General features: G+C 40.5%; 3 protein-coding genes and 1 pseudogene across 6 annotated transcripts in view; 1 reads left to right on the plus strand and 3 right to left on the minus strand.

Annotated features, from left to right (window-relative positions):
* The window catches only part of LOC146466047 (uncharacterized), a 451,139-nt pseudogene that overhangs the window by 354,045 nt on the left and 71,691 nt on the right, over positions 1-25,403 (plus strand).
* On the minus strand, positions 525-4,010 carry LOC146466071 (dual specificity protein kinase shkB-like). The gene is made up of 3 exons (XM_085127889.1): positions 3,815-4,010; positions 2,903-3,732; positions 525-1,127 (listed from the first exon to the last, which is right to left on the minus strand). The coding sequence occupies exons 1-3, from the start codon at positions 4,008-4,010 to the stop codon at positions 915-917; spliced, it is 1,239 nt and encodes a 412-aa protein (XP_084984015.1). The 3' UTR covers positions 525-914.
* Positions 8,058-12,764, minus strand: LOC146466072 (dual specificity protein kinase shkB-like). Of its 2 annotated transcripts, none has more exons than XM_085127793.1 (3): positions 12,302-12,394; positions 10,399-11,259; positions 8,058-9,124 (listed from the first exon to the last, which is right to left on the minus strand). In XM_085127793.1, the coding sequence occupies exons 2-3, from the start codon at positions 11,164-11,166 to the stop codon at positions 8,912-8,914; spliced, it is 981 nt and encodes a 326-aa protein (XP_084983919.1). In that variant the 5' UTR covers positions 11,167-11,259; positions 12,302-12,394; the 3' UTR covers positions 8,058-8,911. The 2 variants fall into 2 exon arrangements, with proteins under 2 accessions (XP_084983919.1, XP_084983918.1); XM_085127792.1 differs by lacking the exon at positions 12,302-12,394 and adding an exon at positions 12,444-12,764 and having other exon boundaries at positions 8,060-9,124.
* Positions 17,478-25,403, minus strand: part of LOC146466073 (dual specificity protein kinase shkB-like) — a 15,221-nt gene continuing 7,295 nt past the window's right edge. Inside the window, exons 3-4 of one of the 3 annotated variants that reach the window (XM_085127789.1) lie at positions 19,511-20,093; positions 17,478-17,934 (exon numbers count right to left, since the gene is read on the minus strand). In XM_085127789.1, coding sequence (XP_084983915.1) covers positions 17,722-17,934; positions 19,511-20,093 — 796 coding nt within the window. In that variant the 3' untranslated portion in view covers positions 17,478-17,721. Of the gene's footprint in view, positions 17,935-19,510; positions 20,337-25,403 lie in introns of all 3 variants that reach the window. The other 2 variants (XM_085127791.1, XM_085127790.1) reach the window with 2 other exon arrangements.

Raw genomic sequence — 25,403 nt, forward strand, 5'->3', positions numbered from 1 at the left:
CCGAAACTGGGACTAGTATATTTCGCCAGTCCTGATTTCGCCCGTAAACTCTTCGCCTCTTCCCTACCACCTAGCCGAGTATACTGACCGTTGGGTATCCGAGGATGCTGCGAGGCTAATCTAAGTGGACCAAGTGAAAAGAGAGGAGCACTTATCTCCTGTGATCTCCGTATTGCAAGCCCGGTGTTATTACTATTGGACCCTGCCATCTCCCTCTTGTTTCATAAACAGCGAAGCTTAGCAAGCTTTGGCAGTAGAGCTGCACCTTTCAAAAGCAGTCTATCTTCACTGGACCCTCATAACCTGCAGCTGCATTGGTTTTTTTTTTTTTTTTTTTAGGATTGGGAGCATTGTTCTGTTGTTCGTTCTTTTTATTACCCGGCTCGACCAACCATGTAAGACGTTGCAAACGGTACTGGTCGCCCCAAGCATAGAGGAAGGGAGGGGGGGAGGGGAGGCTCCGTCAAAGATTTAACCCCTTACCTTCTGACATACCGAATCGGTCATCCAGTGAAGTGTGCAGGGAGGGGAGGGGGAGGCTCAATTAAGACTCAGTGAGCAGGCTCTTCCCAGATTTTAAACGCCATATTCTTTCACATGTAGTTCTTCCGCAATGTTTCCCCTTTCACAAACATACATAAAAAAAAGTGACGGTAACAGTTACCCTTGTGCTGGAGTTTCTGCCAGGAATCTCTGCTCAGGTCTGCTTTCCTTTCTCATCCTTGTATTTAATTTCGAGCGTTTCGGTTCAACGTATGTTTTTGAAGTTTGGAGGATGAGAAAGGCACTTAAAGGCACTTCCAGTATGAGCCCACCATGCCAAGCACATCCCCCCCCCTCCCCTCCCTCCCTCTGGGGGCGATCATCTATACACAAAGGCAAAAACATTCGAGTCACTGGGTCACTGCAAAACATCATTCCAGATTTACCACTAACAGTCCCTCGAATTTCCGAATAACCTCACCCATATTCGGCCTCTTGCCAGGCGCTATGTGAAGACAGCGTCTCACGAGACTTTGAAAAGCAGTGTTACTCATCCGAGCTATTTGCCTTTGACGCTGTCCGGGATCTGGTTGTTCTTTGATGCACATCTCACAGAGGAGAACACCAAAACTGTACACATCAACCTATGGACAGCAATACATAAACTGAGTTAAAAAACTTCCTAGCATTTATATAATCATTATGGTAACAAAACAAGTACTTCTCAAACGCTTTCATTTCACTGAGTTGCCAATAACTAGTAAGGAGTGTAACCTTTGGAAGGGAGGGATGGAGTGAAAGACTGAAGCTGGTTATTGAATAGCCCCGACACCAAACTGATACCAGCTCATACATGAAACCACTATTGGTACTTTCATGGCTTAGAGTAATGAGGAATGACATGAAAATATCGATATCACGATAGAAACCCAGTATCGTAGGCACGTCCGGTATCGTCTCCAATTGTAAAATTTCCACAGTTCTGTCTGACATCAACAATATATGACAACCAGTACTTCACGAAACTGGGTTATTTTAAAGATGCCGATACTGTTAGGCCTTTCCCCAGTCAAATTTTCCTTTCTTCTTCTTCTTCTTTTGTTCCTTAGTTTTTACTCATACTTCCTTTAAAACTTTTAACGAGCGAAATAAGAACCTTGATTAAGTTTTACATCGGGGATCAGCGTTTATCGGCTCCAGAACAACTAGGTCCTGAACTTCAATGAGCCTGATACAATGTAAATTAAGATTTAAATGTCAGTGCAAAAACCGTGAACGATCAGTCTTGCTCAACGTTGGATCAAACAAGACAGTACAGTGATCAGTCAAAATCGATAAAAATAGAAATGAAAGTCAAAAGGACTGATCAAACAACAAGAAAAAGGCTTGAGTGTACGATATTTTGGCTGGCCAATATCAGTCTTCATCAGGTTTATTAGGACAACTCACGAATTCACAAAATATATGTGTTGTACCTAAATATATAAACAATAGCCTCCATTTGGCGCGAAAATATGCTCAGATATTTGTCGGCGGACATTATCTGTTCCGAGAAGCGAACAGTTTTGCTCGAGGAAAACTGTGAGCTTAGAGGAGCAGATAATGTCCAAGGACAAATATCTGAGCATATTTTAAAGCCAAATGGAGGCTATTGTGGTTATTATCCTTCAAACATTTTTCGCATCATGTAGCAACGAGTTTGAGTATTTGAACGTTCCGTTTTAGCCTGCGTAGCTGGCGGTTTTGGTGGGCGGGAAAGCCAGGCTAAAACGAGTGGTGGAGCTGCGGGTGAAATGGGGAGAGAACAGCGACGTTGCCCTCGCCCCATTTCCCCTCGGCTTCGCTACTCGTTTTGACTCTCGTGCCCGGCTTTCCGGTGAGCCACCCATAAAAACCGCCAGCTACGCAGGCTAGTTTCGTTTAAGAACAGTTTACTGTCAAATACGTTTAGAGCGTACGTTGTTTTCTTATACTGCTTTATCGACCCGCAGGTTTATCTCTCCCTCTGTCACAAAAAGCAAACCGTTCCCCCATCTTGACATTAATTTTAATTGTAAACAAGACGCGCCTTGAAGATTTTGAAATTGGGGAATATCACTTGGGGAATATCATCGGATATTACCCAGTTTTAGCCGGGGTATATTCGGTCACGTGAGGCGTTTAGACCAATCGCACGCGAGCCAAAAAATATGATGGATTATAAAAGTAGATATGAAATGGACGTGGTATGGTATACTATATATGGCAACAGATTGAAGTCCGTCACGTTTGTTCATCTGATGCCTAGAGGCTCAAGGGTTTTGACTTTCTGAATGATGTTCGCTTCGCGCGCTTTCCTAAAAGAATCGCTTCTGAATGGTTGTTGCCAAGAAAGTTTTCTAAAACCGCGGTATGGATATAACTATTGATTACAACTAACCTTGCAGCTTATAGGGTGATCCGGATTTTCATTCTGAGACTCAGGCGCGCTGTAGACCACAGCGCCTGCGTAATTTATGTTGCTTTGACGTACAAAGTTAGCTGTGCCATAAACCGACAGTTTGGCTCTCCAATAGCTACCATATCTCCATAGCAACACATTGGCACTACTTACATCGTTGTGGACAATGGGTTTCGGTTTCTCGTGTAGGTAGTTGAGCGCTCGAGCCACATCGGCAGAGAGAAGTTGCCCTCCACGCGGATTACGGTAAAGTTTTTCTCTTAGACTATAGTCCATGAGCTCTGTTACTAGCAATGGCCTTTCATCCGTAGTTGCTCCAATAAACTGCACCAAGCAAGGATGGCGACATTTTGAAGCCATGCTCACTTCTCGCTCAAACACGTGTCTGGTATTAGGAGACATGATGTTTTCATACATTTCTTTTACAGCGACATCACAACCATGAAATGTTCCCTTATAAACGACTCCCCACGCTCCTCGCCCGAGTTCTTCATCTGCCATAATTTGGATATCATTTTGGTTAATGACCCAGTCTTCCCTCAACTGTATCTCCAGTTCATCAACGCGTCCTTGAGTCCTTGATAAGTGATTTAATGCCTCTCTCAACTGTCTCTCCAGTTCATGAACGCGTCCTTGAGTCCTTGATAATTGATTTTCCAGCTCGTGTGCTCTTTCTTGTTCGGCAATTAACTGACTCTCCAGTTCAGTTTCTCGTCGCCGTCCCGTTTGTAAAGGGCTCACTCGACTCGACAGTCGTCTCAGTTGCAAGTTGCTCAAACACTGTCCATTGTTAGGTCTCACTTCTATCACTTAAATTTTGTTCCTCTGTAAGGCCCAATGAGTTTCACAGTTTAGCCAGTTTAGCTTCGTCCACCGCAACGATTTGTCTACCTTGAAAAATAAATTCAGAGCCGTTGTTTCGTAAGTTAGTAACAACGAAGAAAAACCAGCCATTTAGTAAACTTAACTGAAGAACGTAGGTAACGGTACAGGATAAGTATTTCTTGATGAGCCTCTCATTGCCACCAGAAAATAAAACAGCATTGGTCAATCTAGAGCACACGTTGCTGCCACTTCTATAGTTCATGTTTTAAAACAAGTACTTAATTGTTTAGCAGCATCCCCAGCCGTCCGGCTGAACGTGACGTCACCAGGCAACTCGGCTTGTGCTCGCTCGATAACCGCAAATAGCGCCTTGGTACATGGCTGGTACTTGTTCTTTGAATAAACATAAACCTGTCGTCTCGACCCATCAAAAAATAACGATGATAAATCTCAGGCAGCAAGTAAACGATGGCTCTTAGAGACAGCATAATTAAATAATTAAATGTCTTTCTTTTCGCTTCACTGACATGGCTAATTGATAGTGAAAGCTACAAACTTCCGGGTTAGTACCCGGCTCACTGTACATGATAAGGGATAGCAACCGATCGATTCAATGCAATTTAGAATGATTATCGCTGTTTTAAAATGCGATATGGTTATTTATCTAACCCTGCAAGAGGAATATACTTGTAATGAGTTATCACCAGTTTTTTAATGTATGTACATAAACGAAAGCTCACTTAGCATAACAAACTTCGTGTGGGAACCGAAATGTGATTAGAAGTGAACACGACGAGGACACGATCGTTCTTTTCTTGGTTTGTTTTCACTCTTATTTCTTCCGTACCACAGGTAAACGACCTGACACGAACCCATAGCTTTGCGTATATATAAATAGAGTTATGTCACTGAGTTTGGACTGATTGTGTCTTTGTACTTAAGTTGCAACGGAAGTTGCCTAAAACATGTGATTATTTTAAAACAAATGTGAGCCAAACAACTTTTACAGTTGGTTGGTTACTGACTCAACCTTCTTCATTCCACTTCAAAACTAAATACAGTATCTACACAATCGAAACATTCCTCTGACCGTCGGAGTACAACTAAAGTGTCCGAGCCTTGTACGAGGGCAAGTCTAAGACTGTCCATGATCGGAATTAACAAATCGTCCACATATAGTTTAATTTCTTTACCAGTGTAAATAGTCTTTAACTAATCTATACGTCACTTACATTTCGTGGCGAAATCTCTTTTTCTGAGCACCGATTTTAAAGTACTCATCCAAAGTAGTGCGTCCAGTTTCAGACTATAGATCTAAAATTATGAGCCCGGCTAGATTCTTATGCAATGCAATTAACTGGTTTTTTTTTTTTTAAAGATCGCTGACCCATAAAATTTTGTGAGAAGTGCAGCCACGTATGATTACGTAGTAGCTGAAGCTTTCCATGGCAACCGACGCTATGTTTACAGCTGAGGTTAAGAATGAAAGAATGTGGGCAGTTTCTGTGAGTACCATGAGAATTGCACGTGACTGTTTTTCCACAGTGCCTTTGCTTTCGCGGTGTGCCTCGCTCCCATGGTCCTTTTGTCTGGGAAACGAGGTTGAACTTCGATTGAACTATACTCAGTGCGGTTACAAAATGCGGCTGCGTTATGTTTAACTACACTGGACAAACTGGCAATATGCAGATATGTTGAATATGACTGAAATGGAATAATTCGCACCTGGGTTAACTATTTTCCACATTTCTCCATGCCCCTTCAGCTTATTCTATTAGCCGCTGGATTTACCCACTGCAGGTTAGAATATAAACTAGTTTTTTAAAACCCGTTGTTCTCTATTGCCCTGTCCATTGCAGTACAACAAATGTTGTGCCGCTAGCACTAATAACACATTATGCCGGCCGGGATAGGAAGAAAAGGGGATAACGAAGCTCGCCCAGACGCTTGACACCCACACGAACCAGTCTCCTGATCCTTCTTGTTGTCTGCTACGCAGGATAGTGATAAGTTTCTTTTTACAGGAGTTATAACTTCTAAGCCTTTATCCCAAGCATCATGCAAACCCTTCTAACCCTTACATGATTGTATTACTGCCTTTTAAAAGAGCTTCGTTTTCATGCTAGAGTGTTGCTCTTGAAGGAGTGTAAAAAACTCTATTACCGTGCAAATTGATCGCGGTATGTGGCTGGTTCCCTCCCTATCTTCCGGCCTTTGCCGGGATGTGCAATACCTCGTTAATTGACTAGCATCCAAGAAAAGCAGCATTTATTGTTTTAATTTCTTTTTCACTTTTATAATTCTAGTTGGGTAGATAGATAGTTGTTGATAATGACAATTATGAAGCTGATGGAACTACCGTGTTTAAATAAAGTTATCCTCTCCTATCCTACATCATATCCTTGATCGATAACCGACGTGGAGAAGCACAATCGTGGCGAGGAGGTGTGACTCGGTCAAATCGAATCCTTAGCTGCATGTAGAGTAACCATTGACGTTGCTGAGAAGTAATAGGGATGAGAAGAGATGGTGAGAAGGCTCACCTCCCTTCTGACTCTTCTGTTAACCGGTTCGGATTTGTTTTTGCCAGATTTCCGGCACTATACGCAAAAGAATTTTCCCTGTACTGATTCAAACTTTCGTTCCTCCCAAAACCCATCATCTCCATTGTTTGGCTTTCTCGGCGATTCCCTTATAAATATTCACACATTTGGGTACAGACAAATGTGAGCCATACGGTCTTACAGCGGAAGATAGCCCGAGTTCGACGGGCAAGGGATTGTTGGCAATCGATTCCTTTTGCCGAACCAGTCAGTAAAACAATTCGTTGTCTTATGTCTCCGAGACACTGCGCATAGACTGTCCACCCAGTTGCCTCAACGGTATGATTGTTATGCATGCTCTTTTAAACGTGCTTTTCAAAGCTCCTCAAAGCGCCAAGCCGTGACTGCCTCTTTTCAGTGATAAGGAAATTTCACAGTTCCTACTCCGTAAATTAAACAAAAACAAAAAAATAATAATAAAAAAATCGCTTTGAACATTGAAGGTCTCCAAGTATCTAGCACTAGAGTGAATATTGGGAAATCTGAGACACTATCATTAAAAAACTGCACATATAAACATTTTTAATAATCCAAGCTGGTAAGAGGCTGAAAAATTGGCTATTTACAAAGTGTTTTCCATCCTTGGCGACCCAGGGGCAGATGTTATAGACAAGGCGAAGTTTTCACGGCCGAAACTGGAACTAGTAAATTTCGCCAGTCCTGATTTCGCCCGTGAACTCTTCGCCTCTTCCCGACCACCTAGCCGAGTCTGCTGTTGGGTATCCGAGGATGCTGCGAGGCAAATCCAAGTGAACAGAGAGGAGGACTTATCCCCTGTGATCTCCGTATTGCAAGCCCGGTGTTATTACTATTGGACCCTGTCATCTTCCTCTTGTTTCATAAACAGCGAAGATTGGCAAGCTTTGGCAGTAGACCTGCACCTTTCAAAAGCAGACTATGTTCAGTTGAACGAACCTAGGCCGGGGAACTAGCGGGGTTCACTGACTTCAACAAATGGAGAAACGTCTTCTTCAGTGACTCTTCTTATAATTTATTGGACTTGTACGAGGTCGGCTCACTACGGCTTTACAGTCAAATCTGCGCTAAATTAGATAGCGCCCATTTCTATACTGGCTAGACAACCATCTGCTCAACGGCAAACTAAATCTTACGCAAGCCCTCTGTGATTGGCTACAAGGAGCTTATTTGCATCCATGAGTACCTTTGATTTGTTAGCTGAGCCTAAAACGGTTTCCTAGTGAAAGTTTAACATGAAGCTTGGGTTGTCCAGTCAATACAACACAGGGAAACCAATATAAAAATTAAAAGGTTCAGACTTATACAGTAAGGATTTACAAAAATAATCTGGAAAACACTAAAAATTGTTGTTGAAAAATTATACAAGTAGTCGATTCGTTGAAGGTTCTTGCCTTCTTCATCGAAAACGATTGGTTAAACGTTTCCATAAATTAAATGCGTGCGTAGACAACAAAATCTGGAGCTCAAATTTTATATTCAGTACGTAATTGATAGCAGAATTACAACAATGGATATATGTATTTATAATCACCCCAAGATCGTAGCAATTACTTTCATCAACACCTTAAAAGCACTGATATTGTTATTTAGACATCGTCATCTTCAAAATGAACATCTAATTGCCGTGAATTCGGTCAAAGAACCCAAGAAAATCAAACTAAAATTGATTGAAAATAAGAGCAATAGCTATTTCCTGAAAAGGACTGACGAAAGGTCAAGTTGAATGCAAACTCATCAAAGTAAGGTGAACAAGGTGTTAGAGTGGTTTTTAATTGAGTGTCGAAAGTAATAGACCATTTCCGAGTTGCTTTGAACCTCATTATGAAAGCGAGGCTAAGTGCAAAGTTTTTGTTATGAAAATTAGTTTGCATTCATATGCAAACAAACCTAATTTTAATATGAAAAGTTTTGCACTTAGCCTCGCCTTCATAGTGAGGTTCACAGCAACTCGGCAACTCGGAAATGGCCTATTGCGTTTTTGCTTTGGTTTTGCATTACTACGCGCTGTGATTGGGTGATAAAACTCGCGCCATTTTCTCAACCAATGGGAATTAAAACCAAAACCAATCGTGTCTCGTTCGCACGCGTTTTCCCGCGCTTGGTGCCGGTTACATGTATTTGCTTTGAATTCTGATTGGTTCATTGCTCTGTTTTTGCGTTTGTTGTGATTGCCCAGAGTAATAAACTTTTTTTTACGACACTCAATTGAAAACCCCTCTATCATTAGTGTATAGGTACAGGTATAGGTATAGGTAAATCATTGATATGCATAAGGGTCGAGTCCATGACGTCACCTATTGTTATAACCTAGGGAAAAAATGCCTTCCTCCATACTAATTAAGTGCCTAGTCAGTGCCTTCCTGCATACTAATTTTTTTTTGACTTCCTACATACCAATAAGTGCCGAGGTTTACCAATGAGCGTCACTCTAGTACAAAGAAAACAATAAACTTGCCTACGCTTGCCCATTCTATACCCACCCTGATTGGAAAGTCAAGACTCTATTAATAAAACAGCGCAAAATTTGAAAGCGTTATACACAAAGGCAAAAACATTCGAGTCACTTGATCACTGCAAAACATCATTGCAGATTTATCACTAGCAGTCTCTCGAATTCTAGAATAACCTCACCCATATCTGGCCTCTCTCTGGGCGCTATTTGAACACAGCGTCTCACGAGACTTTGAAAAGCGGTGTTACTCATCTTGTCTATTTGCCTTTCACGCTGTCCCGGATCTGGTTGTTCTCTGGTGCACATCTCACAGAAGAGAACACCAAAACTGTACACATCAACCTATAGACAGCAATACATAAACTGAGTTTAAAAACTTCCTAGCATTTATATAATGGTAACAAAACAAGTACCTCTCAAACGCTTTCATTTCATTGAGTTGCCAATAACTAGTAAGGTGTGTAAACTTTGGAAGGGAGGGAGTGAAAGACTGAAGCTGGTTATTGAACAGCCCCGACACCAAACTGATGGCAGCTCATACATGAAATAAAACCAGTATCGGCACTTTCGTGGTTTAGCTATAGAGTATTGAGGGGTGACATGAAAATATCGATATCACGATAGAAACCCAGTATCGTACGCACGCCCGGTATCGTCTCCAACTGTAAAATTTCCATAGTTCTGTTTGACATAAACAATATATGACAACCAGTACTTCACGAAACTGGTTCATTTTAAAGGAGCCGGTACTGTCATGCCTTTCCCCAGTGCTCAAATTCAGCCTTTTTTTGCCGCCGGTTCGTTGGAAAAATACTAGGAATTTCCACTGGATGAAAGCTGTCCTCCTTGCGCCGGGTGAAAGCGAACATTGATCCAAGTGTTATTACTGATCAGTAAGGATGCCTTCAAAAGAGTTCTGTTCCTTAATTTTTACTCATACTTCCTTTGAAATTTTTAACGAGCGATGATAAGAATCTCGATTAACTTTTAATCGGGGATTAGCGTTTATCGGCTCTAGAACAACTAGGTCCCGAACTTCAATGAACCCGATACAATGTAAATTAAGATTTAAATGTCACTGCATAACCGTGAACGATCAATCTTGCTTTACGTTGTATAAAAAAGGATCGTGATCAGTCAAAATCTATAAAAATGGAAATGAAAGTCAAAAGGACTACTGCAAGGACTGATCAAACAATGTTAAAAGGCGTGAGTGAACGATATTTCGGCTGGCCAATATCAGTCTTCATCAGGTTTATTGGGACAACTCACAAATTCACAAAATATACATGTTGTACCTAAATATAAGTAGATATGAAAAGGACGTGGTATGGTATACTATATATGGCAACAGATTGAAGTCCATCACGTTAAATGTTAATCTGATGCCTAATCTCGTACCCCGAGTTCGGGAATGTCGAAATGTGAGATCTCCCCTCCGCCTGACCGTGGGAGATCTGGGTACGAGATTATCTGATGCCTAGAGGCTAAAGGGTTTTGACTTTCTGAATGATGTGCGCTTCGCGCGCTTTCCTAAAAGAATCGTTTCTGAATAGTTGTTGCCAAGAAAGTTTTCTAAAACCGCGGTATGGATATAACTATTGATCACAACTTACCTTGCAGCTTATAGGGTGATCCGAATTTTCATTCTGACACTCAGGTGCGCTGTAGATCACAGCGCCTGCGTAATTTATGTTGCTTTGACGTACAAAGTTAGCTGTGCCATAATCCGACAGTTTGGCTCTCCAATGGCTACCATACCTCCATAGCAACACATTGCCACTACTTACATCGTTGTGGACAATGGGTTTCGGTTTCTGGTGTAGGTAGTTGAGCGCTCGAGCCACATCCAAAGAAATAACAGGCACTTCGTCTGCAGAGAGAAGCTGCCCTCCACGCGGATTAGGGTAAAGTTTTTCTCTTAGACTATAGTCCATGAGCTCTGTTACTAGCAATGGCCTTTCATCCGTAGTTGCTCCAATAAACTGCAGCAAGCAAGGATGGCGACATTTTGAAGCCATGCTCACTTCTCGCTCAAACACGTGTCTGGTATTAGGAGACATGATGTTTTCATAAATTTGTTTTACAGCGACATCACAGCCATGAAATTTTCCCTTATAAACGATTCCCCACGCTCCTCGCCCGAGTTCTTCATCTGCCATAATTTGGATATCATTTTGGTTAATGACCCAGTCTTCCCTCAATTGTCTCTCCAGTTCATCAACGCGTCCTTGAGTCCTCGATAAATGATTTTCCAGCTCGAGTGCTTTTTCTTGTTCGGCAATTAACTGACTCTCCAGTTCAGTTACTCGTTGCCGTTCCGTTTGTAAAGGGCTCACTCGACTCGACAATTGTCTTTGCAAGTTGCTCAAACACTGTCCCATTGTTAGGTCTCACTTCTATCAGTTTTCTTTGTACCTCTGTAAAGCCCAATGAGTTTCACAGTTTAGCTCCGTTCACCACAAAAATTTGTTCACCTTGAAAAATAAATTCAGAGCCGTTTTTGTTGTCAGTCAGTGAAACATTTCACCAAACACTTTGAGAAACAACGAAGAAAAACTAGTCATTAAACTTAACTGAAGAACATAGGCAACGATACAGGATAGATATCAATAGGTATAAAACAGCATTGGTCAATCTAAAGTACACGTTGCTGCCACTTTTATAGTTCATGTTTAAAGACATCTTAATTGATCTTAATTTAATCTTAATTGAATGGCCGCATCCCCAGCCGTCCGGCTGAACGTGACGTCACCAGGCAACTCGGCTTACGCTCGCTCGATAACCGCAAATAGCGCCTGAGTACGAGGCTGGTACTTGTTCTTTGAATCAACATAAACAGTCGCTCAAAGTGTGTGAGTCGTCTCGATCCATCAACAAGTAAGGATAATAAATCCCAGGCAACAAGTAAACGGCGGCTTTTTAGAGGCAGCATAAATGTGTATCTTTTCGCTTCATTCGGCATGGCTGCTACAAACTTCCGGTTTAGTGACCGTACATGAATGATAAGGGATAGCGACCGATCGACTCAATGCAATTTAGAATGATTATCGCTGTTTTTAAATACGATGTGGTTATTAACCTAACCCTGAGCGAAGAGGAATATACTTGTAATATGTTATCACCAGTTTTCAAACGTGTGTACATAAACGAGAGCTCACCAATTAGCATAACAAACTTCGTGCGGGAACCGAAATGTAGTTGGAAATGAACACGACGAGGAGATGAACGTTCTTTTTTCAGCTTGTTTTCACTCTCATTTCATCAGTACCACAGGGAAACGACCTGACGTGAACCCATAGCATTGCGTGTATATAAATAAACGTATGTCATCAGTTTGCAGTGATTGTGCCTTTGTATTTAAATGGCAAAGTTTTAACGGAAGTTGCTTAAAACGTGTGATTATTCAGTTAAAGCAAATGCGAGCCAGGCAACATTACAGTTGGTTACTGACTTAACCTTCTTCATTTCACTTCATAATTAAAATCAGCATCTACACAATTAAAACATTTCTTTTACCGTCGGAGCACAACTGAAGTGTCCGAGGTTTGTATCACTTGAGAGCAAGTCTGTCTATGATCGGAATCAACAAATTTGTCCAAATAGTTCATGATTTCTTTGCCAGTGTAAACAGTCTTTGACTAATCTATAACTCACTTACTTTCGTTGCGAAATCTCTCTTTCTGAGAACTGATTGTAAAGTTTTCTTCCAAAGTAGTGCGTCCAGTTTCAGACTATGGATCTAAAATTGTGTGCCGGTTGATTCTAGCGTAATGAAATATACTGCTTATTTTGAAAGATCTCTGACCCACTGACCCTATAAGAAGTACAAAACCATATGATCACGTAGTAGCTGAAGTTAAGAGTGAAAAAATGCAAGCAGTTTCTGCGGGTGTCATGAGAATTGCACGTGACCGTTGCGTGAGTAAAGCTTTTACACAGAGCTATTGTTGGTAAGGAGGTTGAACAATACTACAGTCACGAAATGCGGATGCGTTATGCACAACTGCTCTGGACGAACTGACAACAATATGCTGAATATGAAATGACAAAATTCTGGGTTTTGTGGCACACGGATTAATTATCTTCCACATTTCTCTATGAAAGTAAACCATTTCCTGGAGTCCGTGATTATACTCGCAAAACCTGCATGGATTTCAGTAGCCACAATAATTACAATATAAACTAGTTTTTCAAAACCCGTCGTCCCCGATCGTCCTGTCCATTGTAGAACAATGAATGTTGTGCCGCCAGTGCTCATAACACATGATACCGGGATAGGAGGGAAGGGGCATTTGGAACCTCGCCCTGACGCTTGGCACTCCCATCCTTCTCGGCGTCTGGTGGGGATACCAGTGATAAGTTGCTTTCTACAGGAGTTAATTCTGAGCCTTTATCCCGAGCGCCAAACCTGGAGGGCCAAGTCTTTAATTACGGTTTTCTAAGGTTTGCTGGCTCAAGAGCTTCATTTTCGTGGTAGAGTGCTCCTCTTGAAGAAGAGACCCAAAAGATTTATAAAGGTGTTTGTAAAAACAAAACAAAAAAAACTCTTTATCAGTGCAAATTGATCATGTTCAGCGGTTGATATGTGGCCGGTTAACTCCCAATATCGTACACAGAGTCCTCAGGCTTTTTGGTCAGCGGGAGGGCGCCAGGAGAGACTCTGGGGACATCGAAAAAATTTCAATTTTTTGATTGGCTGTTCCGTATAGGTTTCCATTGTTTTCCCGCAGAAATCCTGCGAAATAAAATTCGAAGTCCCCAGAGTCTCTCCTAGCTACTAACCGCTGGCCAAAGAGCCTGAGGACTCTGGGTACGACATTGGTTAACTCCGTGTCTTCCGGCCTTGGCCGGGATGTGGTAGCACGTTGACCCTACCCCAAGTCCTTGATCGATGGCCGACGAGGAGAAGTTCAATTGTTGCGAGGAGGTATGATTGATTTCGTCCCTACACAAAACTTTTTTTTGTACTCATGCTTCCCTCCCTCCACAAAACTGATCATTTCTATTCAATTTGATTTCGAAACAGGCGGCATCTCCATTTTTTGTCTTTCTCGGTGATTCGATCCCTGCTTACCGATTTGACACATTTGGGTGGAGACAAATGGAACCATAAGTTCTTTCCTCGGGAGGTAACCCGAGTTCAACGTGGAAGGTTCGATTAAGTTTAATCCAAAAAGTACTGTGAAGGGGTTTTTTCTCACGTGAATCGTGTATAAATCAGGCCACCACCTTAGAATTTAAATTTTTGAGCTCTTCTCGTCTAAAATAGGGTGCATTCTGCCAACCGTTTTGAAACCGACTATAATTTTCCTCATTTTAGCCTGAAAACGAGTAAAGATTTTAGGGTTTCAGTTAGTTTAAATTTTAATGTAAAGTGTTGATAGAGAGATATTTAGAGAGGCCGAGATAGATTGATATTGAGAGAGGAATTTACACCCCCACCGAAAATTCAGAGACGTTCCCCCCATCCGGTATGATCTCATTCCAACTATCACAAAACGAGAAGGTATTTAAAACCATTCTTGGAGACACTAGTGCATTGTTACATTCAGTGGTCTTAGTGTTTAGACCACTGACCACTTTTAGATAGCTTTGGACTCAGTACTTTACGTGATAGGCGCAACGACCATTGGGCTAAGCAATTCAATAGTATCTCCTCTGGTCAACACAGCCTAGCGCACCTGCTCCCTCAGAAACATCGAGGTCGGTATAACATAAGAAACAAGAGGATATATGAACTGCCACGATTTTACACAGAACGCTTCAAACGATCTTTTTCCCGGCCATGAATGGCCCGGCCAATAGCAACTTATGTACTAGCAATGAGTCTTATACTCGTTGTTATCAATTTTTTGAATCTTTCATTCTCCCAATTTTAACATTTTTCGTTATCTCTTATTTTCTTTATTATTATTATTATTATTATTATTATTATTATTATTATTATTATTGTTATTATTATTATTATTATTATTATTATTTTTATTATTATTAATATGTTTATAAATAGTTGATGGTGCTGAATTTTTAGATATTCTTAATATTTTTGTAAACAATTAAACAATTCATCCTTTGGCTGCCATATGATTATCCATCTATATATCTATATATCCTCTTAATTTTTAACGTTTTCGACCAGCTAGCGAGCATTTATTTGCATGTGCATTTAGTTCTCATTTCTATTCCAGGACTTCAAAGTCATAAAAGTGTTTTAAAAACATCACTTCAGAGAAACCCCCGGTGAAGGCATCTTCTAATTTACAGTAAATTGAAGAAAACTTATAGTTGGCCATGAAGAGCGGTTATAGTCTTCTTTGATATTATTGATTCGCATGTCAATATTGTTTTGTGAGAGCTTCGTTCACCAGACGTGATTCTCTCTACAGTGACTCTTGTGAAGTAAAAATAAAGAGAGCTCTCAATAAAATACCAGTAAAATATACAAAAAACTATTAGCAATAATCTTTTATGTCGTGATCAGCAATTGGGTTACATTTGTGACGTCGCAAGTTTATCGTTTCATTTTTTTTCTTAAAGATATACCGGAACTTGAAAATATCGTAGCATTTAAAAGTATTGCTCTTCTGTTATTGATCGTCTACAGAATTCAATTTATTACAATGCAAATTCAGCTAAGTAGTCTAGACAACAGACAGTCTAAACTTCTCAAGACAAAAGGAATTTATTGTTGGCAATCGATTCCTATTGTTGAACCAGTCCGTCAAACAATTCGTTGTCATATTATGTTCCAAGACACTGCGCATGGACTGTCCACCCAGTTGTCTCAGAGGTATGATTGTTATGCATGCACTTTTAAATGTGCTTTTTAAAGCTCCCCACCTCTTTTGGCGGTCTCAGTCCGCAAAGGCTACATTTAGAAAGGGTAAGAAAGCGTCAATCCGTGACTGCTTCTTTTCAGTGAAATTAAACAGTGACAAAAAAAGAAAGAAATCACTTCAATGAAGGTGTCCAAGTATCTAGCACGACCGTGAATATTGGGAAAATGTGAGACACTATCATTACAAAACTGCACATATAAACGTTTTTTAATAATCCAAGCTGGTAAGAGGCTGAACAATTGGCTACTTACAAAGTGTTGTCCATCCTTAGCGACCCTGGGGCAGATATTAGAGACGGGGCAAAGTTTTCACGGCCAAAACAGGAATTAATATACCTCGCTAATCCCGATTTCGGCTGTAAAGTCTTCGCCTCTTCCCGACCACCTAGCCAAGACTGCTGCTGGATATCCGAGGATGGTGCGAGGCAAATCCAAGCGAACAGAGAGGAGGACTTATCTCCTGTTATCTCCGTATTGCAGGCCCGGTGTTATTACCATTGGACTCTATCATCTCCCTCTTGTTTCATAAACAGTGAAGTAGACCTGCTCCTTTCAAAAGCAGTCTATCTTCTTTTGAACGAACCTGGGGGAACTAGAGGGGTTCACTTCAACAAATGGAGAAACGTCTTCTTCAATGACTCTTCTTATACTTTATTGGACTTGTACGAGGTCAGCTCACTACGGCTTTACATGCACTCAATTCTGCGCTGAACTAGATAGCATCCATTTTTAATACTGGCTAGACAACCACTTGCTCAACCGAACGAAAACTAAATCTTACGCAAGCCTTCTGTGATTGGCTACAAGAAGCTTATATGCATCCATACCTTTGATGTATTAGGAATAGCTGAGCCTCGCTACAACGGTTTCCTAGTTAAAGTTTACCATGAAGCTTGAGTTGTCCAGTCAATACAAAACAGGGAAACCAATATAAAAATTACAAGGTTCAGACTTATACAGTAAGGTTTCACAAAAATAATCTGGAAAACACTAAAAGTTGTTGAAAAATTATACAAGTAGTCGATTTGTTGAAGGTGTCAGCCTTCTTCATCGAAAACGATTGGTTAAACGTTTCCACAAATTAAATGCGTGCTTGGTAAACAAAAATCTGGAGCTCAAATTATATATTCAGTACGTAATTGATAGCAGAATTACATCAATGGATATTCATCTTTATAAAAACCCTAAGATCATAGCAATTATTTCATAAACACCTTAAAAGCACTGATATTGTTATTTAGATATCTTCATCTTCAAAATGAACATCAAATTGCCGTGAATTCGGTCAAAGAACCCAAGAAAAACAACTAAAAATGATTGAAAATAAGAGCAATAGCTACTTCCTGAAAAGGACTGACGAAAGGTCAAGTTGAATAAAAACTCATCAAAGTAAGGTGAACAAGGTGTTAGAGCGGTTTTTAATTGAGTGTCGAAAGTAATTGCGTTTTGCTTTGGTCTTGCGTTACTACGCGCTGTGATTGGTTGATAAAACTCGCGCCACTTTCTTAACCAATGGGAATTAAAACCAAAACCAATCGTGTCTCGTTCGCACGCGTTTTCCCGCGCTTGGTGCCGGTTACATGTATTTGTTTGAATTCTGATTGGTTCATTGCTCTGTTTTTGCGTTTGTTGTGATTGCCCAGAGTAATTACTTTTTGAACGACACTCAATTGAAAACCGCTCTATCATTTCTAAGTAGCGATAGATGTTAAAAATTAAGCCCCGTTAGTGTATAGGTACAGGTATAGGTATAGGTAAATCATTGATATGCATAAGGGTCGAGTCCATGACGTCACCTATTCAGTTATAACCTAGGGAAAAAATGCCGTCTTCCATACTAATTTTTAGAAGGACCTAGTCAGTGCCTTCCTGCATACTAATTTTTTTTGATTTCCTGCATACTGACAAGTGCCGAGGTTTACTAATGAGCGTCACTCTAGTACAAAGAAAACAATAAACTTGCCTAGGCTTGCCCGCTCTATACCCACCCTGATTGGATAGTCAAGACTCTATTGTTAAAGTGAATAAAACAGCGCAAAATTTGAAAGCGTTTTACACAAATGCAAAAACATTCGAGTCACTTGATCACTGCAAAACATCATTGCAGATTTATCACTAGCAGTCTCTCGAATTCTAGAATAACCTCACCCATACCTGGCCTCTCTCTAGGCGCTATTTTAACACAGTGTCTCACGAGACGTTGAAAAGCAGTGTTACTCATCTGGTCTATTTGCCTTTCACGCTGTCCCGGATCTGGTTGTTGTCTGATACACATCTCACAGAGAAGAACACCAAAACTGTACACATCAGCCTATGGACAACAATACATAAACTGGTATAAAAAAACTTCCTAGCATTTATAGAATGGTAACAGTAATAGCACTTCTCAAACGCTTTTATTTCCTTGAGTTGCCAATAAGTGTAGACTTTGGAAGGGAGGGAGTGAAAGACTGAAGCTTGTTATTGAATAGCTCCGACACCAAACTGGTGGCAGCTCATACATGAAATAAAACCAGTATCAATAATTTCGTGGTTTAGTTCGTGAAAATATCCTTTCTTCTTCTTTTGTTCCTTAGTTTTTACTCATACTTCCTTCAAAACTTTTAACGAGCGAAATAAGAACCTCGATTAAGTTTTAATCGGGGATCAGCGTTCACCGGCTCTAGAACAACTTGGTCCTGAACTTCAATGAGCTCGATACAATGTAAATTAAGATTTAAGGTTACCCGGGACCTTCAGAGGTGTCTCGGGTCCAAGCAGTGTAGCGCGTCCGGTTTAGACTGTTGATACCCAAACCCCTATATCAAATTAAAGCTTATAGAGCTGGCTATCAAACTATACCAAGAATTTTGAAATAAAATGAATTGTCGAATTTTTCACGACCTCTTAATGCGAGCGTCCGAATCACCTTTCGAAAGCTACAAGTCAAAGCGAATTTTTTTTTTTTCGCTGATTTAATTTGCTCCTTAGTTTCCCCAAAGCGCTAAAAAAACGTGTCTGCGTTTTGGCATATTCAATTCCAGTGAAAAGTTACAGAACATTTTCGAAATAAGCTTTAAAAAATGTGGAGTTATCATACGAAAATCGCTCTAGGAGAAAAAATATTTCGAAATAAAAAATTCGCAGACACGATTTTGTTGTTTATATGTTAAACTAGCTACTGTCCAAATTTGAAGGCAAACGAACAAATTCCTTTTGAGTTTTAGCTCTTTCAAGTGGCTCCTCCAAGTGAAAAAAATTTATGCTAGAAAACAGCGCTAAAAATTCGGCAATTAATTTTATTTCAAAATTCTTGGTTTAGTTAGATAGCGAGCTCTATAAGCTTTAATTTGATATAAGGGTTCAGGTATCTACAGTTTAAACCGGCCGCGCTACATCGCTTGGACGCGAAACACCTCTGAAGACACCTCTAAAGGTACCGGGTAACCTTAAATGTCAGTGCAAAAACCGTGAACGATCAGTCTTGCTCAACGTTGGATCAAACAAAACAGTGATCAGTCAAAATCGATAAAAATAGAAATGAAAGTCAAAAGGACTTCTGCAAGGACTGATCAAACAACGTGAAAAAGGCTTGAGTGAACGATATTTCGGCTAGCCAATACCAGTCTTCATCAGGTTTATTAGGACAACTCACCGCGAATTCACAAGATATATATGTTGTACCTAAATATAAGTAGATATGAAATGGACGTGGTATGGTATACTATATATGGCAACAGATTGAAGTCCATCACGTTTGTTCATCTGATGCCTAGAAGCTAAAGGGTTTTGACTTTCTGAATGATGTGCACTTCGCGCGCTTTCCTAAAAGAATCGCTTCTGAATAGTTGTTGCCAAGAAAGTTTTCTAAAACCGCGGTATGGATATAACTATTGATCACAACTTACCTTGCAGCTTATAGGGTGATCCGGATTTTCATTCTGAGACTCAGGCGCGCTGTAGATCACAGCGCCTGCGTAATTTATATTGCTTTGACGTACAAAGTTAGCTGTGCCATAATCCGACAGTTTGGCTCTCCAATGGCTACCATACCTCCATAACAACACATTGCCACTACTTACATCGTTGTGGACAATGGGTTTCGGTTTCTGGTGTAGGTAGTTGAGCGCTCGAGCCACATCCAAAGAAATAACAGGCACTTCGTCTGCAGAGAGAAGCTGCCCTCCACGCTCATTAGGGTAAAGGTTTTCTCTTAGACTATAGTCCATGAGCTCTGTTACTAGCAATGGCCTTTCATCTGTAGTTGCTCCAATAAACTGCAACAAACAAGGGTGGCGACATTTTGAAGCCATGCTCACTTCTCGCTCAAACACGTGTCTGGTATTAGGAGACATGATGTTTTCATAAATTTGTTTTACAGCGACATCACAGCCATGAAATTTTCCCTTATAAACGATTCCCCACGCTCCTCGCCCGAGTTCTTCATCTGCCATAATTTGGATATCATTTTGGTTAATGACCCAGTCTTCCCTCAATTGTCTCTCCAGTTCATCAACGCGTCCTTGAGTCCTTGATAAATGATTTTCCAGCTCGAGTGCTCTTTCTTGTTCGGCAATTAACTGACTCTCCAGTTCAGTTACTCGTTGCCGTTCCGTTTGTAAAGGGCTCACTCGACTCGACAATTGTCTTTGCAAGTTGCTCAAACACTGTCCCATTGTTAGGTCTCACTTCTATCAGTTTTCTTTGTACCTCTGTAAAGCCCAATGAGTTTCACAGTTTAGCTCCGTTCACCACAAAAATTTGTTCACCTTGAAAAATAAATTCAGAGCCGTTGTTGTTGTCAGTCAGTGAAACATTTCACCAAACACTTTGAGAAACAACGAAGAAAAACTAGTCATTAAACTTAACTGAAGAACATAGGCAACGATACAGGATAGGTATCAATAGGTATAAAACAGCATTGGTCAATCTAAAGTACACGTTCCTGCCACTTTTATAGTTCATGTTTAAAGACATCTTAATTGATCTTAATTTAATCTCAATTGAATGGCCGCATCCCCAGCCGTCCGGCTGAACGTGACGTCACCAGACAACTCGGCTTACGCTCGCTCGATAACCGCAAATAGCGCCTGAGTACGAGGCTGGTACTTGTTCTTTGAATCAACATAAACAGTCGCTCAAAGTGTCTGAGTCGTCTCGATCCATCAACAAGTAAGGATAATAAATCCCAGGCAACAAGTAAATGGCGGCTTTTTAGAGGCAGCATAAATGTCTATCTTTTCGCTTCTTTCGGCATGGCTGCTACAAACTTCCGGTTTAGTGACTGTACATGAATGATAAGGGATAGCGACGGATCGACTCAATGCAATTTAGAATGATTATCGCTATTTTTAAATACGATGTGGTTATTAACCTAACCCTGAGCGAAGAGGAATATACTTGTAATATGTTATCACCAGTTTTCAAACGTGTGTACATAAACGAAAGCTCACCAATTAGCATAACAAACTTCGTGCGGGAACCGAAATGTAGTTGGAAATGAACACGACGAGGAGATGAACGTTCTTTTTTCAGCTTGTTTTCACTCTCATATCATCAGTACCACAGGGAAACGACCTGACGCGAACCCATAGCATTGCGTGTATATAAATAAACGTATGTCATCAGTTTGCAGTGATTGTGCCTTTGTATTTAAATGGCAAAGTTTTAACGGAAGTTGCTTAAAACGTGTGATTATTCAGTTAAAGCAAATGTGATCGAGCCAGGCAACATTACAGTTGGTTACTGACTTAACCTTCTTCATTTCACTTCATAATTAAAATCAGCATCTACACAATTAAAACATTTCTTTTACCGTCGGAGCACAACTGAAGTGTCCGAGGTTTGTATCACTTGTCACTCTGTCTATGATCGGAATCAACAAATTTGCCCAAATAGTTTATGATTTCTTTGCCAGTGTAAACAGTCTTTAACTAATCTATAACTCACTTACTGTCGTTGCAAAATCTCTCTTTCTAAGAACTGATTGTAAAGTTTTCTTCCAAAGTACTGCGTCCAGTTTCAGACTATGGATCTAAAATTGTGTGCCGGTTGATTCTAGCGTAATGAAATATACTGCTTATTTTGAAAGATCTCTGACCCACTGACCCTATAAGAAGTACAAAACCATATGATCACGGAGTAGATGAACTTAAGAGTAAAAAAATGCAAGCCGTTTCTGCGGGTGTCATGAGAATTGCAGGTGACCGTTGCGTGAGTAGAGCTTTTACACAGAGCTATTGTTGGTAAGGAGGTTGAACAATACTACAGCCACGAAATGCGGATGCGTTATGCACAACTGCTCTGGACGAACTGACAACAATATGCTGAATATGAAATGACAAAATTCTGGGTTTTGTGGCACACGGATTAATTATCTTCCACATTTCTCTATGAAAGTAAACCATTTCCTGGAGTCCATGATTATACTCGCAAAACCTGCATGGATTTCAGTAGCCACAATAGTTACAATAGTTACAATATAAATTAGTTTTTCAAAACCCGTTGTCCCCGATCGTCCTGTCCATTGTAGTACAATGAATGTTGTGCCGCCAGTGCTCATAACACATGATACCGGCATCGGAGGGAAGGGGCATTTGGAACCTCGCCCTGACGCTTGGCACTCCCCTCCTTCTCGGAGTCTGGTGGGGATACCAGTGATAAGTTGCTTTCTACAGGAGTTAATTCTAAGCCTTTATCCCGAGCGCCAAACCTGGAGGGCCAAGTCTTTAATTACGGTTTTCTAAGGTTTGCTGGCTCAAGAGCTTCATTTTCGTGGTAGAGTGCTCCTCTTGAAGAAGAGACCCAAAAGATTTTTAAAGGTGTTTGTAAAAACAAAACAAAAAAAACTCTTTATCAGTGCAAATTGATCATGTTCAGCGGTTAATATGTGGCCGGTTAACTCCCAATATCGTACCCAGAGTCCCCAGGCTTTTTGGTCAGCGGGAGGGCGCCAGGAGAGACTCTGGGGACATCGAAAAAATTTCAATTTTTTGTTTGGCTGTTCCGTAACGGTTTCCATTGTTTTACCGCAGAAATCCTGCAGTAATAAAATTCGATGTCCCCAGAGTCTCTCCTGGCGACTAACCATCGGCCAAAGAGCCTGAGGACTCTGGGTACGAGATTGGTTAACTCCGTGTCCTCCGGCCTTGGCCGGGATGTGGTACCACGTTGACCCTACCTCAAGTCCTCGATCGATGGCCGACGAGAAGAAGTACAATTGTTGCGAGGAAATATGATTGATTTAGGCCCTATACAAAACTTTTTTGTGTACTCATGCTTCCCTCCCTCCCACAACTGATCATTTCTATTCAATTTGATTTCGAAACAGGCGGCATCTCCATTTTTTGTCTTTCTCGGTGATTCGATCCCTTCTTACCGATTCACACATTTGGGTGGAGACAAATGGAACCATAAGGTCTTTCCTCGGGAGGTAACCTGAGTTCAACGCGTGCAAGGTTCGATTAAGTTTGAACAAAACAGTACTGTGGAGGGGTTTTTTTCTTATGCGAATCGTGTGTAAATCACGCAACGACCCTAAAATTTAAAGTTTTGAGCTCTTCTCATCTAAAATGGGGTGCACTCTGCCAACCGTTTTGAAACCTAATAAAATTTTCTTCATTTTAGCCTGAAAATGAGTAAAGATTTTAGAGGTTAGTTTTAATTTTAATGTGAAGTATTGATAGATAGATATTTAGAGAGGATAGATTGATATTGAGAGGGGAATTTACACCCCCACCGAAAATTCAGAGACGTTCCCCCCATCCGATACAATCTCATTCCAACTACAACAAAACGAGAAGGTATTTGAAACCATTCGTGGAGACACTAGTGCACTGTTGAATTCAGTGGTCTTAGTGTTTAGACCACTGACCACTTTTAGATAGCTTTGGACTCAGTACTTTACGTAATAGGCGAGACGACCATTGGGCTAAGCTATTCAATAGTATCTCCTCTGGTCAACACTGCCTAGCGCACCTGCTCCCTCAGAAACATCGAGGTCAGTATAACATAAGAAACAAGAGGATGTATGAACTGCCACGATTTTACACAGAACGCTTCAAACAATCTTTTTTCCCGGCCACGTGTGGCCCGGCCAATAGCAACTTATGTACTAGCAATGAGTCTTATACTCGTTGTTATCAATTTTTTGAATCTTCCATTCTCCCAATTTTAACATTTTTCGTTATCTCTTATTTTCTTTATTATTATTATTATTATTATTATTATTATTATTATTATTATTATTATTATTAATATGTTTATAAATAGTTGATGTTGCTGAATTTTTAAATATTCTTAATATTTATGTAAACAATTAAACAATTCATGTGATTCTCTCTACAGTGACTCTTGTGAAGTAAAAATAAAGAGAGCTCTCCATAAAATGCCACTCAAATATACAAAAACTATTAGCAATAATCGTTTATGTCGTGATTAGAAAATGGGTTACATTTGTGACGTCGCGAGTTTATCGTTTCATTTCTTTTCTTAAAGATATACTGGAACTTGAAAATATCGTAGCATTTAAAGGTATTGCTCTTCTGTTATTGATCGTCTACAGAATTCAATTTATTACAATGCAAATTCAGCTGAGTAGTCCAGACAACAGACTGTCTAAACTTTTCAAGACAAAAGAAATTTATTGTTGGCAATTGAACCCTTTTGTTGAACCAGTCCGTCAAACAATTCGTTGTCTTGTTATGTTCCAAGCCACTGCGCATGTACTGTCCACCCAGTTGTCTCAGAGGTATGATTGTTATGCATGCTCTTTTAAACGTGCTTTTTAAAGCTCCCCACCTCTTTTGGCGGTCTCAGTCCGCAAAGGCTACATTTAGAAAGGGTAAGAAAGCGTCAATCCGTGACTGCTTCTTTTCAGTGAAATTAAACAGTGACAAAAAAAGAAAGAAATCACTTCAATGAAGGTGTCCAAGTAACTAGCACGACCGTGAATATTGGGAAAATGTGAGACACTATCATTACAAAACTGCACATATAAACGTTTTTTAATAATCCAAGCTGGTAAGAGGCTGAACAATTGGCTATTTACAAAGTGTTGTCCATCCTTGGGGACCCAGGGGCAGATATTAGAGACGGAGCAAAGTTTTCAAGGCCGAAACTGGGATTAGCAAACTTCGCTAATCCCGATTTCGGCTGTAAAGTCTTCGCCTCTTCCCGACCACCTAGCCAAGACTGCTGCTGGATATCCGAGGATGCTGCGAGGCAAATCCAAGTGAACAGAGCCGAGGAGGACTTATCTCCTGTTATCTCCGTATTGCAGGCCCTGTGTCATTACCATTGGACTCTATCATCTCCCTCATGTTACATAAACAGTGAAGTAGACCTGCACCTTTCAAAAGCAGTCTATCTTCTTTAGAACGAACCTAGGGGAACTAGCGAGGTTCACTTCAACAAATGGAGAAACGTCTTCTTCAATGACTCTTCTTATACTTTATTGGACTTGTACGAGGTCAGCTCACTACGGCTTTACATGCACTCAATTCTGCGCTAAACTAGATAGCATCCGTTTTTAATACTGGCTAGACAAGGAGCTTATATGCATCCATACCTTTGATGTGTTAGCTGAGCCTCGCTACAACGGTTTCCTAGTGAAAGTTTACCATGAAGCTTGGGTTACCCAGTCAATACAAAACAGGGAAACCAATATAAAAATTACAAGGTTCAGACTTGATACACAGTAAGGTTTCACAAAAATAATCTGAAAAACACTAAAAGTTGTTGTTAAAAACTTGTACAAGTAGTCGATTCGTTGAAGGTTCTAGCCTTCTTCATCGTACGATT

This window comes from Pavona decussata, unplaced genomic scaffold, assembly GCF_977016875.1.
Source record: "Pavona decussata unplaced genomic scaffold, jaPavDecu1.1 SCAFFOLD_154, whole genome shotgun sequence".
NCBI lineage: Eukaryota > Metazoa > Cnidaria > Anthozoa > Scleractinia > Agariciidae > Pavona > Pavona decussata.

Bases quoted from the DNA above. Each gene is read 5' to 3' on its own strand.
- LOC146466072 (XM_085127793.1), bottom strand. From the start codon at position 11,166: ATGGGACAGTGTTTGAGCAACTTGCAAAGACAATTGTCGAGTCGAGTG. The intron at 9,125-10,398 runs GTAAGTTGTGAT...TGCTGTCTATAG, and splicing joins ATCACCCTATAAGCTGCAAG to GTTGATGTGTACAGTTTTGG.
- LOC146466071 (XM_085127889.1), bottom strand. From the start codon at position 4,010: ATGAACTATAGAAGTGGCAGCAACGTGTGCTCTAGATTGACCAATGCT. The intron at 3,733-3,814 runs GTAGACAAATCG...ACAAAATTTAAG, and splicing joins CTCTGAATTTATTTTTCAAG to TGATAGAAGTGAGACCTAAC. The intron at 1,128-2,902 runs GTTAGTTGTAAT...TGCTGTCCATAG, and splicing joins ATCACCCTATAAGCTGCAAG to GTTGATGTGTACAGTTTTGG.